Below are 18,969 nucleotides of genomic sequence, written 5' to 3'. Positions count from 1 at the left end.
CGAATGAATAAATGAATTAATGAATGAATGATTGAATAAACAAACAAACAGATAAATGAATAAACAATTAATTAAATAAGTAAATAAATAATAGATGGATGAATGAGCAATAAATTTAGTTTAAAGTGTTAATAATAATAAAAATAATAATAATAATAGTAATATTAATAATAATAATAATTGCATTATTATTAATGCAATTATACATTTATTTGCTATTATTATTATTATTATTATTATTATTATTAACAATACTACTACTACTACTACTACTACTACTACTACTACTAATAATAACAACAACAACAACAACAACAACAACAACAACAACAACAATAATAATCAATGTAGGCGACGTGGTGGCACAGTGCCAAAATTAAAGATAAATAATTATAATTAAATAATACGTATTAGATAAATAAATAAATAATTATAATAAATAATAATTATAATTACAACATCAATAATAATAATAATAATAATAATAATAATAATAATAATAATAATAATTGTTATTATTTAATTATTATTTAATTATTTCATAATTATTATTTAATAATAGAAACAATGATAACAACAAAATAATAATAACAACAATAATAATAATAATTGTTGAATAAAATAAGTATTAAAAAAAACAAAATAAATTGTTGAAATTATACATATAATTTTAATTAATAAACTAATAAAAATACACCTTTTTAAGGGAGTGACGTATGAATTAATACTATTGTGAATGAATAAATGCTGAATTCACAGTGCAATTTGTTTTCCACAGCGACATTACTAAGATTTCCCTGTCAGAAAACCAATTCAGCACATGGTTTGTCATTTTTCCTTGGCATCTGTCAGCGAAATGTGTTTCCTCGGGCGTTCTCAGTTTCAGAGCAACTCTTTCACTCCACAGCTTGTGTGAACTCAAACCTGACTACATGGTGCGGGGTATGAAGCATAGCGACGGACAGACAGCTCGCCAACACGCAACAGAAACACACTTCTGATGTAGGCAGGAACTTTTAAATAGCAAATCAAAGAGTGAAGTGTTGGTGGCATTGCAATGGAGCAGGTGGTGTTTGCATGATTCAATCAGATGGAGCACCGGGCCTCTTAACCTTGCTATTTGTCCACATACACACACACACACACTCTCTCTGTATGTAGGACAGTGGTTTGGAACTTTACTTTGAAATTATATTTTATTTGAAATGCCACCGAGAACTAGGACAAAAAAAAAGTTGCTATCGGAATCTGTGATACAATATTATAATATATTTATTTATTTATTTATTTATTTTTTATTTTTTTTAGAGTGGCATACTTAACATCCTTCTGCATTTTCTCTTCCACTTAGACTGCAGTAACTTTTTCCATTAAGGCATTACAATATTTGCAGTTTTTAAAAAAAATCCATTAAATTCTTTACCTTTATGAATTCTTTTTAAAGTGAATAATATCTTATATAAAAATATTAAAAAGAAAAAATATGCAACTATAGTAAAAATTAAGTTATCCATGTATTAACTAAAATCGCCAATAGGTGGTGGTAAAGTCTTAAGACATTTATTCAGCAACAAAGCAGCGGTTGTATTTATGAATAGGTCAATGAATCGACTCTCACAGTTCATTTTAAAACATACTTGATTCACAAAAATAACGGCTGGAACGATGTGAAGGTTGGAATAATGATCAATATTCTTGTGGTCTAAACATCCCAATCGACATTACTTGCAGTGGAGTTTATTGGGTTACAAAAAAAGGTAGGAAATGGTTTTAACTGCGAACTGTACTGATTTCATATGTGATCATGCTACATGCTAACAGTCACGGCATTCCAGTAAGCTAACTTAGTGCAACTAGTCAATAGACCTCGATTCCACTGAGTGAAAAATAGGAATTATGAAGAAAAAATAACTGAGATTAAGATATTATTGCTCGAAATTTATAGACTTTGCTTTGCATACGAACCTAGATGCTCAGGTTCCGTATGCGATATCTAGTATATCTATGATTAGGGGCATACCAAAACCAAGTCAAAGAGTGGTAACTCGTGTTATGGTGTTCTGCCTTCGTTTCGCTTGGTCTTTTGGAAGTTACTGTTAAGATGATACATAATTTTCTTGAAAAAAAAAATGGACTCAAGATACTTATCCATATGATAAAGAAGGTCTTTTTTTTCCACGGCAGTATACTGTCCAGTGAGTGCCGTCTTTCGGATGAAACATTAAATCGACGTCCTGACTCTCTGTGCTAATTAATTATCCCATGTAACCGGAGTCCTGGCCAAATTCCCTCCATCAGCCCTTACCGATCAAGGCCTCCTATGCATCCCCATCCACTAAATTGGCTCTCACTTTCTCTCCACTCCACCAATAGCTGGTGTGTGGTGAGCGCACTGGCATTGTTGTCCTGTGGCTGCCGTTGCATCATCCAAGTAGATGTGCTGCACACTGGTGGTGGTGTGGAGAGACCCCCATCATGATTGTGAAGTGCTTTGGGTGTATAGCCATACACAATAAATGCGTTACTGTATGTAAATACACATTATTTACTTACAAACCTGTGCATACAGTATTAGGAGGTTCACTGTACATTTAACGCTTAATGCTTCTAGTTTTTGCATTGTTCCTCCATCAAATATAGTTTAAACACAGTTAATATTATTGCAATTGTGAGCAAACTAAGGTTTTAAAATGTTGTCCGGCACAAGGGGACATTTTCTCAAATCTGGTTCGCAACCTAATTTGAGTTTGAATCATCTGCCCTAGATAGACAGTAGTCATTAATAACCCACACAGACTAGTCACCAGACTAGCCAACTTTTGTTGTTCGTCACACTCTGTCCTTTTCGCTCTCTTTCATTTTCTATCTCACCCATGTTTTTTTCCTGTCCTCTCACTCCACAGCACTTTAGCGAGTGTGTAAAAGTAGGTTATGTTCAATGCAACGCTCCCTCATTATACCGTCCTTGACAAACAACCTGTCAGATTCTGTGAGGGGAGTAAGTGCCAATGCCACCCACTTCTAAAACATACACACGTACAGTATGCCAAAGAACTGATAACTGGCCCATCGTGATGCATTTTTTACAGACGAGTTTGTGTACTCCTCAGCAATCAATCTGGACTAATTATGTTTGCGCTGACAAATTGATGCCCCCCTTTCAGAATGGCTTTTTACATTTCACTTCTCGTATCTTTTCAGTGTGAATTTATATGTATATTATTTTTAGGTATGCAGTTTTAAAGGTGTTGGACTTTAGATATCTTTAGAGAACATAAACTTATGGAAATGTATATATGTGTATGTGTGTATTGTATATATGTTTGTGTGTGTAACTGTAGGACACTGGACAACAGATCGTGAAGTTTATTAAACAGAGAATGGTGAGACAGGCAATGGTCAATCACAGGAGCAAACGGGTACATCGGGGGTATTGCTAGACAGCTCTGCTGGGGCACAGGCCCCCTTCATGACAATTCTAAAGAACACAAGAATACATATATATAGAAATATTTTTTGTCTGAGACCTGACTCTGAGTCCCAAGAAATAATGTAAAGTCTTACCTCCCTGACTTATCATCGTTCCTTTCTGCTTCATACAAAAAAAAAAAAAATCATTTTACAGGAGCCATGTTTAGTCAAAATAAGATCATCATCATATTACTTAAACATTAGTGTTGCCTACTTGCAAACTTACTGCGTGCCTACACCTCTGCATTAAAGGCAGACAGTGTTACACACTGTTACAGTTTCACAATGTATGAGTGTTATTTTTTAGTCGTGCATGTAAACAACCAGGATTCACACTAGGAGCAGAGCAGCGCGTCTGCTTCAAGCAGCTATGTTCATTTGTTTTGATTAAACTTTATAGCTTTTTTCAGTTTCTGTGTTGTGGTCCTAACATTCGACCAGCATCCGTTTGATAATGCACCGGCCCCTTATTGGCTCCTCCTGCAAGTGGTGGGCCTTCAGGAGGATGGTCCCACATTGCTAGTTTGGGCTGAGTTTGGCCAGGGTTCTGTAGGTTAAAGCCCGTCCACCAGGCGCTCCGAACCCCAGGTCTGGCTCCAGGGTGGGGCCCTGGCTGCACCATACTGGGCGATGTCACGGTCCTCGCCGTTATTTCGCTCATAAGGGGTTTTTGAACCGCATTTAGTCTGACCTTTTTGGCTTGGGAGACCCTACCAGGAGCATTAGCCCCCAACAACATAGCTCTTAAGCAGGTCGCACACCAGAAGTGCCGTTCGGCGGCGCGCCACGCAGCGCCATACATTTCAGAATTCTAAACATAGGTTTCTATCAGGGTACACACACCGGCACAGCAAGTTGCCGGCAGTACGCAGCTGTCCGCAGCGCCCAGCCACGACTCAGGACACTGTTCATTTCTCTGCCGCGCCGCAGAGCGCCATCTGAAAAGTTTCATGTTAAATATCATGCGAACGTGCGCGTCTGGTGTGTGATACTTTTAAATGTCATGTGCGCGCCGTGTTGCGGTGCGGAGCGGCGCTTCCGGTGTGCGACCTGCTTTAGGATCACTCATAGATAGAGATAGGGTAAGGAGCTCTGTCATCCGGGAGGAGCTCGGCGTAGAGCCGCTGCTCTGTCACATCAAGAGAAGTCAGCTGAGGTGGCTTGGGCATCCGTTTCGGATGCCCCCTAGACTCCTACCTAGGGAGGTGTTGTAGGTATGTCCCACTGGGAGGAGGTCTCAAGGAAGACCCAGGACACACTGGAGGGACTATGTTTCTCGGCTGGCCTGGGAATGCCTCTGGATCCCCCTGGAGGAGCTGGAAGAAGGGGAGAGGGAATTCTAGGATTCTTTCGTAAGACTGATGCCCCGACGATCTGGCCCCGCAGATGAAAGTGAATGAATGAATGAAAGAATGTATTGCTTTTAAATAGAGAATAACGTCTTTATTCTGGGATTCTGGGACTCTTGATTAATACATTTACAAATAAAGTAAACTGCAACTCAAAGTATTGAAGTAAATGTGGTCTAGCGGCACCCCTGGGGTACATGCAGGGAAATCCAGAAGTGTAGTCAAGGTGTAGTGCTGTGAATATAGTTCTCATAATCAGTAAGAATGATCTTCACCTGCATGTGTATCAGTACAGATAGTTTGCAGCTGTAACAGGTTTTGATTGATGATAAGCATCATAGTTGCAGTTAGATTCAGTGGTAGAATTGTAGTTCTCCAGTGATCTGCATAGGCTAGATCGCTGGTGATCAGGACAGAGTGTATGTAGTTGAAAGCAAAATCCCTCCACTGATTTTTAGAATTATTTTTCAAATATTTCCCAAGTGGGGTGGAGATATGATGTGGGAACAGAGCAAGGGAAATTGTCCACTATTTCATTTTATACACTTCTGTTAGTTTGGCTAATATTTATATATTTATATATATATATATATATATATATATATATATATATATATATATATATATATATATATATATATATATATATAATACAAATTTCACAAGAGCGGTTTTATGTACAGTAAGCAATGACAAAATGACAAAAACAAACATTCATTTTGTTGTTATTATAATTTAATTCAGTTTTACATTTTAAATCAAGATTTAACCCGCTGCATGTTGTTATTTTTTCTTCCACGTTTCACCCAAATTTAGGTTAAAAAGAAAAGCACAGCATTGTTTGAGTTAAGCTTTCCTTTTATTCTGCATTGCTACAAGCAACACAATAACGCTTTCTGAAGGACACCATGAAAACATAATTAATCCTGTTTATTAGCAGAAGATGTATGTCCCTGGACTTATTGTGAATGATTCATCAGTGCTGATGAATTTATGCTATTATAAAGAAAGACAGAAAAAAAGAGGCTGAAGGCCACACAGGTGAGGAAAATAATGCTAACCGCAAATATGAGTTTTTGTCACAATGCAAATCAGTTTCGATAAATAAAATAAGCAATTCCCTTACATTCCATGCTGCAAAATATTCTTTCACAAAATATATGCTTCTTTACAAATGTCAAGGTGTGTGCAGTAGTTGTTTTTAAAGTTACAGTATGTAGGGTTGTTACCTAGAGGTTGAATTAAGTATTGCGGTCCAAATTCAAAATATTGGAGATGTTGTGAGTGCCTAAAAATTCTCAAAGCTGTGGTCACTCTGCACTTTTTGCCCTTAGACTTCCATTTTTATGCTTGCAAGGGGCGTCCCCTGGTGGTTCTGTGATATGGGTTGCGTATACGGAGGATCGGCTCTTTAATGTTGATTGCCACCTTTTATAGAAAGATTGAAAATACGGGTGAAATACGGGAACATACATTTACGGGATAATAGCGGAATAAAATTGTACTATACGGGAGAATCCAGAAAAAATGTGAGGTATGACAGGCATGGTAATCACTAGCTTTATTGATGTTACGTAATTTAGTTCGGCCCTTTTTGCACTGCCGCCTGACAGAATTTCGCAATCTCTAACTTTAGTGCGATCATGCCTTTACACGGTGGCGCAGTTGGTAGCACGATCGCCTCACAGCAAGAAGGTCGCTGGTTCGAGCCTCGGCTGGGTCAGTTGGCATTTCTGTGTGGGGTTTGCATGTTCTCCCCGTGTTGGCGTGGGTTTCCTCCGGGTGCTCCGGTTTCCCCCACAAATCCAAAAACATGTGCTATAGGTAAGCTAAATTGTAAGCTAAATTGTCCATAGTGTGTGTATGGATGTTTCCCAGTGATGGGTTGCAGCTGGAAGGGCATCCTTTGCGTAAAACATATGCTGGATATGTTGACGGTTCATTTCGCTATGGCAACCCCAGATTAATAAAGGGACTAAGCCGAAAAGAAAATGAATGAATGAATGAGTGAATGAATGGCTTTACACTGTAAGCTGATCAGGTAGTGTTTTACATGTGTAACATTTGAATTGTTTGCTAATTAAAAACCTAATTTTTATAACTCTGAATAATTTCAGATGCTGCTATTGTACTTCGTAAGTCGCAATTTTGGCTGGACCTGCATACATTAAGGCAGTCTGTAAGACTGAAATTAAATATGCAGCATTTTCCACGTTGAGTTTCATGTTCAATCCACTTAAATTGGTAAAAACAAGTTAACGTAACTCCTTCAGGTTGTCCCAGCACAAATTGAGTGGATCACAGCATTTTTGAGTGGAACTATTGAGTGGAACACAGCATTTTTACAGTCTAATTGTGTAAACTGGCAGTGGGCGGAGTTACAGAGACCAAAACCAAGACCGACATTCCTACACGAACACTTTAACATTGTATTTTAGATAAGCAAGTACATTCACTTAGCGTGTTTCTTAAAAATCTGCAAACATATGATATATTTATGCTTTAGAAAAGTCAAAAACTTGTAATTGGAATACTGTATGTAGCTGGCATATGAGTCACACAAGTGGCTTTGATCCAGCCTGCCTGCTTCTGAGAGCTTTGCCTGTTGCAGTTCACACTAGTCTCTGTTTCAGCCTCTCAATCAGACAGAAGAAGACAGAGTGCAGCAGAAGCGGCAACTTGATGCCGGCAGATTTCAAAACAAACCAATGAATGTCCACATATTTATCATTGAGTCGCTGAGGTGGCCAAGACTGCTGCTACTGCTTTTACTTAAGACTCCATCTCTATGGCAACATTCTATTATGGGAAGGCTGGCTGTCTGTCTGTTTCTCTCTCTCTCTCTCTCTCTCTCTCTCTCTCTCTCTCTCTCTCTCTCTCTCTCTCTCTCTCTCTATCTCTCTCTCTTTCTCTCTCTCTCTCTCTCTCTCTCTCTCTCTCACTCTCTCTATCTCTCTCTCTTTCTCTCTCTCTCTCTCTCTCTCTCTCTCTCTCTCTCTCTCTCTCTCTCTTTCTCAAATAGATCTTGCGATTTACAATTTGCAATTTTCTTTGCCAACAAGATTGTTTAAGTTAAAATGTCATTTTTAGGTTCTTCACTTTGACCTCTGTACATTATCTAGATAAACTTGATTATGTTTTTTTATTATTATTTTTAATTTTTTGTGAAAATGAATATGTTCAAAGGAATTTTTTGTAGATTCAAAAACAATTTTCATTTATCAGTATAAATATTCTAGCAACAACAACAAAAAATTTGTGATGTATTTGAGTGTCTCTCGAAAAATGACGTCTCACCTGCACCCTCACAGTCATTACATTACATGGGCGTGGCGGGGGGTATTGTTTTGTAGCGTGTGCAGTAAGCAGATGCTGATGGAGCACGAGATTTCCATGTGCTGTCAATTCAAAGATGGGATAAGACATCCTGTGGCACGAATTGGGCGTTTTGTACGTTTAACGCACTTCAGACTGCAAACGAAAGTTGGTGCAAACATCTAACAAGCGGAGCAATGGAACAAACTGAAAAGCAAGCAACTTACAATAATGGAGGTTGATTCAAGTATGACAGCCGCTGGACGTGATTGAATTGAAGGACATTATTTGTGTTACATGTATGGCTGGCATTATGGTCTGTGTCAAATCGATTAATGAACCCCAAAAATAACAATGCCAGTGACTCGCGACTCCCAATATCCTCTGAGGTGGTTGTAAATACAGAAACCTTGCATGCAATGGCTCGCACACACACCAATATACCCAAGTCTATTTTTCGTAAAAAAAATTTTTTTATGAATGTCAGTGCTGTAAATGTGCCAGAAAGTTTAACCTAGTGTTATAAAATCAATCTGCTGCATCTGACACTATTGCCGTGTCTTTAATATAATGTAATTACCCCAGGGGTCACAATCTAATAGAACTAACTATAAGCTACTATAGTAATTATATAGTATATAGTAACTATAAACTAAATTTTTTTCTCTTCAGTAGGTTATGGATAAAATATGGAACTTCTTATGGTTTCATAAAAATAAATAGATATTTGGAAATCACCAGGCGACCCCCTTTCATTGCCCCGTGACCCCTCGGGGGGTCCTGACTCCCACTTTGAGAACCACTGCTGTAGACTATCAAAAAAAAAGTTATTTAAAGGGGCTAATAATTTTGACCTTAAAATGCTTTTTAAAAAAATTAAAACTGCTTTTATTCTAGCCAAAATAAAATAAATAAGACTTTCTCCTGAAGAATAAATATTAGCAGACATACTGTGAAAAATTCCTTGCTCTGTTAAACATCATTTGGGAAATAAAAAAAAATGACCACCACAAAATCTGTCATTTTTATCGCAAAAAATAACCCAAAAAAACAAAATTATGAAAAACTAGGCAGTCTGTTTTAACAATCAACATTTTAAGATTAATTTTTAACTATATAGAATTCACTGTGTGTGTATATGTGCGTGTGGGTGTGGTGTTTGTAAGCACATCTCTGTATCTCTCTCTCTCTAATTGCATTGTTGTTAGCTGGCAATATTAGATTAGAACCTACCAAAGGACATGCCACAGAAGCAGGAGGTGCATGCTGAGATATAAGCGATCAAAGAGGTGTGAACTTATTATTAAGCGCCAGTTGCTGAAGTGGCTTTCTGAATATTTGTCTCAAAAGTAAAGGGCACAGACACTGGGCACCTCTGGTTCCTTTAAATGCCACCTCCGCCTCATCTCCACTGGCAAAGTCCACGCAATACAAACTGCTGCCGAAGCCATATTCATATATAGCCGTAAAACATAATATCGCCACTATCAATATGGTAATTTCCCATCCCAGCCGCAGAGATAATAAAGGCTGTATTTGGTAGCAACTTTTCAACAATAAAAGGGAGGGTGTTCTTGAGTTTGCATCCTGTGTTTAAAAGCCCCATTAAATCACGGTGTGGCTGTAACCGAGGCTTGGGATGTTGCCTTGAAGGTCACCTTATAGGCTCAAACAGGATATCTTCATTGGTTCGCTAATGGAAACTATAGCAAACATCTCGCAGGGTTTGTTATCTGCTTTCTGTGACGCATATCTTAATGTATTTTATATATGGATGAGACTGAGGCTTGTGAAGTAATCTGAAGATTGTGTTTGGTTGTTTTGTATAGAACATCAATAATTTATGTATGATTATTGGGTGTAAGTGTGTTGTCCAGTATAGTATGATTGAGAATTTTAACGTGTGATGCAGCATGATGTTACTGTAGGATTTAATTTATTTATATGCATGTTTTAATGTAAATTTATCAATCTGTAGTTCAGCCATGACAATGTAAATGACACATTCTGATCTATTTTTACTGTTCAAGTGAAGGCAGTGATAATAGCACCTCTCACTACATGTGGATACCAGTGGATTTTGTGTAAAATTACTGGTAAAGGACTATTCATACAACAATTTAAAATATTGGGAAATTCTGTGACACCATTAACTGGAAAAATGACTTTTAATCAGCTTTGTCTCATGAAGCAGTATATACAGACTTTGTTTTTAATTTAATTTTATTTTATTTTATTTAATTTTATTTTTATTTTATTTGTTTTATTTTATTTTTTGTTTTATTTTATTTTTATTTTATTTTATTTTAATATTTAATTTAATACAATTTTTGTTTATTTTAGTGTTTTTTATTTTATTTTTAATTTTTTTCATGTGAAATATGCAGAACACATACATATGATACACATGTGAAGTGTATGATTTTGGACAAATATAATGTGAAAACCGTATGGTTACAGTACATTTCCATACAACATGCATTTGTATTACAGTGAAAAGTTTTCAAACCACATTATTTTGTTTTTATTATTAATTTTTTGTTTATTTTATTTTATTTATTTTTGTATTTTATTTAATTTTTTTATTTTGTTTTGAATATGATTTTATTTTATTTTTAAAATTGTTTTATAATATATACATATTATTATTAAGTATTAATAAAGTATTATTTAACAAAAAAAGAATTAATTTATTTATTAAAATGCATGAAATTAGCTAATTTCATTTCCGCAGTAAGATTGCTTGATTAACATTTACAGTAAATAGTCTGTGTTTTCAGGTGTGTTTGTGTGTGTGTGTTCATGCACTAATAGGATATCATGTCTGTATCTACTGCAGAATTAAGTCTCACAATCTTTATTGTTCATGTGAAATATGCAGAACACATACATATGATACACATGTGAAGTGTATGATTTTGAACAAATATAATGTGAAAACCGTTTGGTTACAGTACATTTCCATACAACAGGCATTTGTATTACAGTGAAAAGTTTCCAAACCACATTATTTTGTTTTTATTATTAATTTTTTGTGTAATTTTGGCTTTCAGTGATTGAAACAGAAGCATTTATAAACTTTGGCTTCTTTGTTTTTGTTGTTGTTTCAGAATAAGATCATTCTGGACCCGCTCACATTCAGCGAGGCTCGCTTCAGGCCGTCATTGGAGGAGCGTCTGGAGAGCATCATCAGTGGCGCCGCCCTCATGGCCGACTCGTCCTGCACACGTGATGATCGCCGCGAACGCATCGTAGCCGAATGCAACGCCGTGCGTCAGGCCCTGCAAGACCTGCTGAGCGAGTACATGAACAATGTAAGTCCTAAATAATATTTACTTCTATGTGAAAGTAGCTAACTAGCTGAGGGTCCCGTGATGTGCTTTGAAATCTGCATTTTTTAATTCGATGTTTGGCGTAATCTCAACTGAAACTTACGGCATTTTGTTTTTATAACAACAGTCAATAAGAGTGGTTGAGCTTAAGCACATCAAATGAGAAGCATCTTGAATGGGGCGGGACTTGTCAGAAACTATAGAGCATTTGATTGGTCAGAAGATTTGATGAGAAGCTGAAGTTTGAGGTAATCATGGATCATTTAGGTGGAAATGACAAACTGCAAGCTTTTGATGTTTACATCTGTTTTGGAGCACACTAACTTATAGATATCCTTGAAACTAACATACTGTTAATAGCATCTAAGAAGAAAAATAATATTTTGATTTCATTTAATTTAAGTAGTTTTTCAACAAAAAAATCACTTTTTTTTGTTGTGCTTTACTTTTTTTTATTTATTTAGGGAGGATTTTTCAGGTTGTGAAATTGCTTTTAAATCAGTTTTAGGTTCAGCGACTCGCTGCAAGTTTTAAATATTTTTAAATATTGTTTTTATGAGACTAATTGTAGCAGCATACTTTGCTTTTTTTGCAGATCCTGCATTCCTTGTGATTAATACATAAGACAGTAAATCTAGAAAACAAACATTTTCCTCCACCAACCATGGCTACATTAGTCATTTCTTTCAGGGAGCTGACATGTACCATATAAATGCACACAATTTCCCTCATACACTGGTTATTTATTCATCAGTTCTGACATGAAACTCGAAGAGCTTTCTGCATTGACAGCTTTGGCGTCATCACATACTGTATAGTGCGCTATTAGTGTGTGTATAAATATGGAATTCTATATATATATCATAATTATTAGCCCCCTTTGATTTATAATTCTTTTAAGTATTTCCCAAATTATGTTTAACAGAGAAAATAAATTTTCACAGTATGTCTGATAATATTTTTTCTTCTGGACAAATTCTTATTTGTTTTATTTCGGCTAGAATAAAAGCAGTTTTTAATTTTTTAAAAGCCATTTTATGGTCAAAATTATTAGCCCCTTTAAGCTATATATTTTTTCGATAGTCTACAGAACAAACCATCGTTACACAATACCTTGCCTAATTACCCTAACCTGCCTAGTTAAGCTGATTAACCTAGTTAAGCCTTTAAATGTCACTTTAAACTGAAGTGTCTTGAAAAATATCTAATAAAATATTATGCACTGTCATTATGGCAAAGATAAAATAAATCAGTTATTAGAAATGAGTTATTAAAACTTCTCTGCGATAGTTACTGACTGTTCGTCTTGTATATGTTTACCAGTTAAAAGGTCTTAATATTTTCTGATAAATCAATCCTCTGACCTTCAGTCTTTCACAAACCCTTCTCTTATGCGTCTCTTTGTTTTTTCAATGCTTGACTCAAATGAAAGGCTCCAAGACATTTAATCCTATAGAATTATCAAGCCAGGGTGTATGGGTGTGTGTACGTGTCTCTCTTTTTGTCCGTATATGTCAATTACTTTGAAACAGGTGTCGCAAAGCCATTTGCAAGCGTTCTGTATTATTGATTTCTGTGGTATCAATGGGGCTGTCTGGCTCTGACGCTATGCAGTAATCAATGGCTTCTTCTACTCGGCTATAATCTAATGTATGATTCCCAATGTTGGTGTGCTGGAGCACCACACGGGAACAGAGGGATATTAAATACAACCTCTCATTCGATTAGCGATGCCCCCTTAGTCAAAACATAACGCCAGTGGAGATGAATATCACATCAGCGCTCCAATTACAAGCTCCTGCTCTGGGAGGAAATGCGTTTCGCGTGGCTAGGACACTTGTTTTATATGAGTTTCAGTCTCTCAAGATATTCATTTTGGTGTGCTTTTTTTGATTTGTTTGTCAATGCATCTTTGTATGGGTTTGTTCATGTGGATATTTTCATTAGGGCAAATAGGTTTTCCTCATGCACTTGTTTTATATACTGGCATTGATATGTTCTAGACTTTCTTTAGATAGATTTACACACTGTTGGTGCATTTAGGTTTCCAAATAGATCAATAGATAGACTGACACTAGCCTAGTTTTTTATTTTCTATTTTATTTATTTATGACTAAACTTATTAAACAGGTTTATTTTCGTTTAAATAAATGCTGTAAGTCAGAAAATTGTTCTCAAAAACTACTTTTTAATCCAAAATTGTTATATTAATGAACTAATTTGAAAACAATTGATAAGTTAATTAAAAAATAGTTGTTGTATTAGCAGATTTACATTTAAAGGAATAGTTCACCCCAAATTAATTCCCTGTAAGCATTTACTCACTCTTTATTTGTTCAAAACCTATTTGAGTTCCTTCCCTTGAACACAAAATCAGTATTTTGAAGATGGTACTCATTGATTTCCATTGATTACCTATTGATGTTTCTTGCAAGTCAATGGCTACCATCTACAAACATTTTTCAGAGTAACTTACAGAGTAATAGAAGAAAGAGACTTATAAAGGTGTAAAGCCATATTAGGGATAGTGAATAGGTGAATTTTTGGGTGAACTATCCCTTTATTGTGGTAAAGTGCTATTTAATTAGGAATTTATTGATAATGTTTTGAAAAGTTGCTTTGGTATTAGTTTTTAGATGTTTTCACAATGTTTAAAGCATTGATGTGTGGAGTGCATATCTCAGAACGAAGATTGTAAGTGACAAACTGTTGAGTTATCATCCTGTATGAATTTTGTGCCTCTTCTCAGACAAATTCTCTGATACCTTACACCTATTTGTGAATATTTATACTTCTACATTCTCTCTGTGATGCTCTGGCAAAAACACTTTCCAAAACACTAGTAAACAGTAGGGTTTTTCTGTTCCACTGTGTCCATTGTTTTTTAACAGTTTTGCGGAAATGCCTGCGATGCATTTCATCTCATTCAAAAAAGAAGGGCAAGAAGTGGCAAATGTTCAACAAATTTTAATCATAAAGTAAAACCAAAACAAAAGAAACACATCATGAGCTTCTCTGCGGTAGCTGACATTTGTTAAACCCTCGCACTAATCTTGGCTCCACCCACACTCACCACCACTCCCAAGCCGACCAATCACAGATCTTGCACTTTGAGACCTGTATTTTGAAAAGTGCGCATCAGGGTATAGTGAAGAGTATGCTACTATACAAAGACTACGCCGGACCATCTGTGTGCACTCAGAAGTATAAATTGGCTATTAGGCATGTGCCGGTATCACATTTTCATGCTGCGATTAATTGACTGAGCTTTTATCACGGTATACGGTATTATCACGATATTGTAATTTTACTAGAGAAACAGGTAAAAAAACACAAAAAACTTCAATAACAAAACTTTAATAACTTTTTAATTAACTAAAAGTACTTCAAACATTTAAATACAAATAAATATAAATAAAACAATACACAATATAAAAGTAAACTTGAGCAATTATATCAAAGTGAATGTGCAAAAGGGAAACCGTTTTCGTAATCCCTGTGCATTTTTTTTGGAACCCAAAATATTTCCAAACTTCTGACTTTAACCTTTTTGAAGGGGGATAAATTGTCGGCAGCGTTCCTCCTTCCGCCATGCTTCTTCTTCGTGTGAGCAGGGCTGGACTGGGGCAAAAAAATCGGCCCTGGCATTTTGGGCCAGAGCGGCCCACTAAATTCAATCAAAATGCTATCCATCTATGCATGTCCAATATTTTTATCAACTCATATTCTATAAAACACAAAAGCCATATATATGAAATAAATAAATAAATACAAACTTTAATCTCAATTTAATTTCTGTATACTGTCCATAAAGATATTTGTTGAGTTCTAAAAAAATACACTATTCATTCATTTATTTTTCTTCGCATAAGTCCCTTATTTATCAGGGGTTGCCACAGTGGAATGAACTGCCAACTATTCCAGCATGTTTTATGCAGCAGATGCCTTTCCAGCCACAACCCAATATTGGAAACCACCCATACACACTCATTCACACACACTCATACACTACAGCCAACTTAGCTTATTCAATACACTATTCAATCAGCCTATATTCAATAATAAACATAACAAAAACTGCCTGCTAATGCATGGGTAAATCTTCAAAGGGAACAGTGTTACATTTTAACCTTTCACCTCATCCTGCTTGCTGTTTCACTATCTAACCAATGAAAACATAATATAAGTCAAATTTGTTTCATTTTGATATTATGATTAACAGACACCAAACAGCCTCGTGTAGCTGCATATTTTTATGAGCATCATCTTCACACTGCATATTTATAACAAAACAAGGCTTAAATATAACTGTCTCCTTTCATTTCCATTGAAAAGAATGAACTTTACCCTGTCTCTTTTGCAGAATATCAGTTTTAATAACCAATAATGGCCATTATAACAGTATAACGTACATTAAATTTAAACGATAAAGGTAAGCAATCAGTCAATGTGCAGAATCAGTGTATGTGGTTACATAAATTAATATATTAGCTTTGCACTCAGCCAAAACAGTTAACTGAGAACAAGTGATTCAAAAGACATAAGAATTGTTAGATAGAGACAACAAGATGAATTCAATATCACGTTTAACAACTATAGTGAGATGAGATCATCCAGCAGATGAACTGTCTGACATGCACTATACTCTCACCTGGGGTTTATGCTTACCCGCTGAACTAGTGGCTGCAGCTCTGGGCAGAGAGTGTGTGGTCACGTGATTTGCGTTTTTAGCCGTGTACTAGAATGAACAGAGAACTTTTCAGAATCGCTAAATGAAACGCCGGTGTATTTCCCGCGATTTCTCTGCGCCTCCCTTGCGTTTCTTCTCTCTGACTCTCGACTATTTTGACAAATACACACAGACGACGCACGCTCACACGGAGTCTAAAATAGGAGTTTGTGATTGGGCCAGCCCAATGTCAATACCGAAAAGAGCCAATGGGCTGCAGGGTGTCACATGGGCCGGCCCGGTCTGTCTGTCCGGGAAAAAAAGCATCTACTTTCAGAGAGTCACAGATCACAGCAGCGTCGATCAATAAGGCAGAAAAAACGATAGGCTGCTAAGCCTTTTATGGGCCGATCAGATCATAAGACGATGATCAGCCCGGCCCAAAAAGTACGTCGGCCCACCGGGAAAGTGCCCAGTCTGCCAGATGGCCTGCGTGTGAGGATTATAGTGCGGTGGCAGCGGCGGCGCGCACTGCGCACACAGGGCTTCTACATGCGGGGATTGTTTACATCAGAGTGCGCATCAGTTCTGCGCAGCACATACGCAGTGTTTCTTCAAGCGGTTGATGGAAAATAAGCTAAGGCGCGCGTTCTAAGAATATGAATTCGGATCTATTATTTTTCACGGTATTTTGAAGTGCCCGCGATAACAATATCGTGCATATTCATTACCGTGATTTATCGCATTACCGAATACCGGCACAAGCCTATTGGCTATAGGATAAAATGCTACTTTTGAGCTACGGCTACAGTTCTGTTATTCTTACTGTATACTTTATTGTTCCCTTTTGGGGTGATTTGTTTTGCAGGGTACTAGATTTACAACACATATAACATACCACACTTAAGATAAACATAAAACAACAATTACGTCTTCCCATTAAAATTTTGCAAATCAATCGCACAAGGAACAAATCTATTGGTCCTTGCCAAAGGGACCCTATACCGAGATCCTGAGGGAAGTATTTGAAATTAATCGAAAAGAGGATGAGATATATCAGGTGTAATCTGATGGGCTTTCTTTAACACCTGGCTTTCGTACAAATAGGATAACTCGAGCACTTTTACCCCTAATACTTTGCTTTTATTTAAAACCTTAGACAGCGAGTTCTTCTGTTTTACTTTTAAAGTAGCAAACCAACAAATCAATGAAAAGGTTAAATGGATTCTATATATAGGCCTTATAAAATGCCACCATCCGAGTTCTATCAATATTAAACTTCGCTAATTTCTGACTGTTCTGGAAGTTAAAGATGGAGTGCTAGCAAGCCAAAGCACATATATCTCTCAACATACTTTTGCTCTGCTCTCTGTATAATTTTTTTGGCTGCACAGAATACCATGAGTTTGCAAGAAGTCTTCTAACTGCCTAGACAGCTAGATGACTAGAAGTGGTGTTTGAATTTCTCCAGTGTAGACAAAAACCACCATTGCTTCAATTTCACCTCACGCCTCTTCGACTTCCGCCACCATCCTTCCACCTTTTTCTCTAATCGTTCTTCAAGATCAACCCTGAATGACTTGCGGAACGGCACGGGCTTGATCAATGTGCTGGTTTGCAATAAATTAAGTTCAAGTGACAGAAGAATGTCCATACTTGTCCTGGCCGGTGGTGATTGTTGATTGGTGACACCAGCCCAGACTCCCAGACCACTGCTGAATCATCAGAATTGGCTGATTTAGTTACGGCAGGCCGGACAGGCCAATCTATCAATTGATTGGTTGGAGTAATGCATTGCTGACCCGGGTCAAGGGAGCCCAGGCTCTTGCGGCTGGAGGTTGAAGGGGTCCAGGGGCTTGCGGGTGTGGTGGTTCACCTCGCTAGCCTGGCCGGCGGTGCACTAAAGAGGATTTAGGGAGTTGGTTAGCAGAGCTTAATCTTGCATTTAGCGGGACGTGGCACTCCGGCGGTCACACAACGTTTAAAGAAGATGGATGCCTATGTTCTTTGTGCCTCCAGGGGGCTACACAGAAAGGCTTGATCAAGAGGCAGGGTCTCAGAACACTCCATCAGCCTAACAGTATTTCTACCAGACACACAAGCATGGAGCCTGTGTGACCCGAAGGATTACTTAAGAATAGCAGCGATGGGGAAGGAAATGGAAACAATGGGATGGGACATTAGAAGAGCATATGATATTTGATGGTGCAAGTATTGTACTTCAAATTGGGGTGTTGGGATCGAGAACATACTGTTTTATCATTCAGCATAGAAAGTTAGGTACCAGTACCAGTACCAGTATAGTACAATATGTGTGTCTTCAGTCCAACACTCTAACAAGTTGCCTGCAAGGACTATTTTAGACCTATTTAAGAATATAGATTTTTTTTCTTTCTTTGTAAATGGGGAGTACTGTAGTCTTAGTCATGAACAATCATTTTCTACAAGTCAGTGACAGAGGATACTGTATATTATTAACTCAGTTTAATGAATGTTTAATTAGACCAAAAAAGCATGTATTTTTATTTATTTTATTTTTTTCCCAAAAGAAAAAAAAAACTTTTTAGAAGAAATGTAATACAGGGTGAATAATAAAAAAAAAGAATACCACAACTTTGAAAATCTGTATTTAATCAAAGAAATATGATGAAACCTTGGGTAATTAATCAATGTGAAGAGTAAAACAAGTTCATAGATGTTCAGTACGACCCCCTCCAGACACTCGAGTGACATCAACTCGATATTCGAACTCGTTCCACATTCTCTGTAGCATCTCAGGCGTAACAGTTTGGATAGCTGCAGTTATTCCTTCGTTTAGTTCCTCAATGTGAAA

At 36.8% G+C, this 18,969-nt stretch overlaps 1 protein-coding gene across 1 annotated transcript in view; it reads left to right on the top strand.

The window, feature by feature from the left end:
- Positions 1 to 18,969, top strand: part of ctnna2 (catenin (cadherin-associated protein), alpha 2) — an 845,686-nt gene that overhangs the window by 223,337 nt on the left and 603,380 nt on the right. Inside the window, 1 exon segment of the mRNA XM_056456768.1 lies at positions 11,246 to 11,449. Coding sequence (XP_056312743.1) covers positions 11,246 to 11,449 — 204 coding nt within the window.

The sequence above is a fragment of the Danio aesculapii genome, chromosome 1 (assembly GCF_903798145.1).
Source record: "Danio aesculapii chromosome 1, fDanAes4.1, whole genome shotgun sequence".
Classification (NCBI taxonomy): domain Eukaryota; kingdom Metazoa; phylum Chordata; class Actinopteri; order Cypriniformes; family Danionidae; genus Danio; species Danio aesculapii.
Note: the sequence above shows the minus strand (reverse complement) of the source record. Positions and strands in the feature narration are given on the sequence as shown.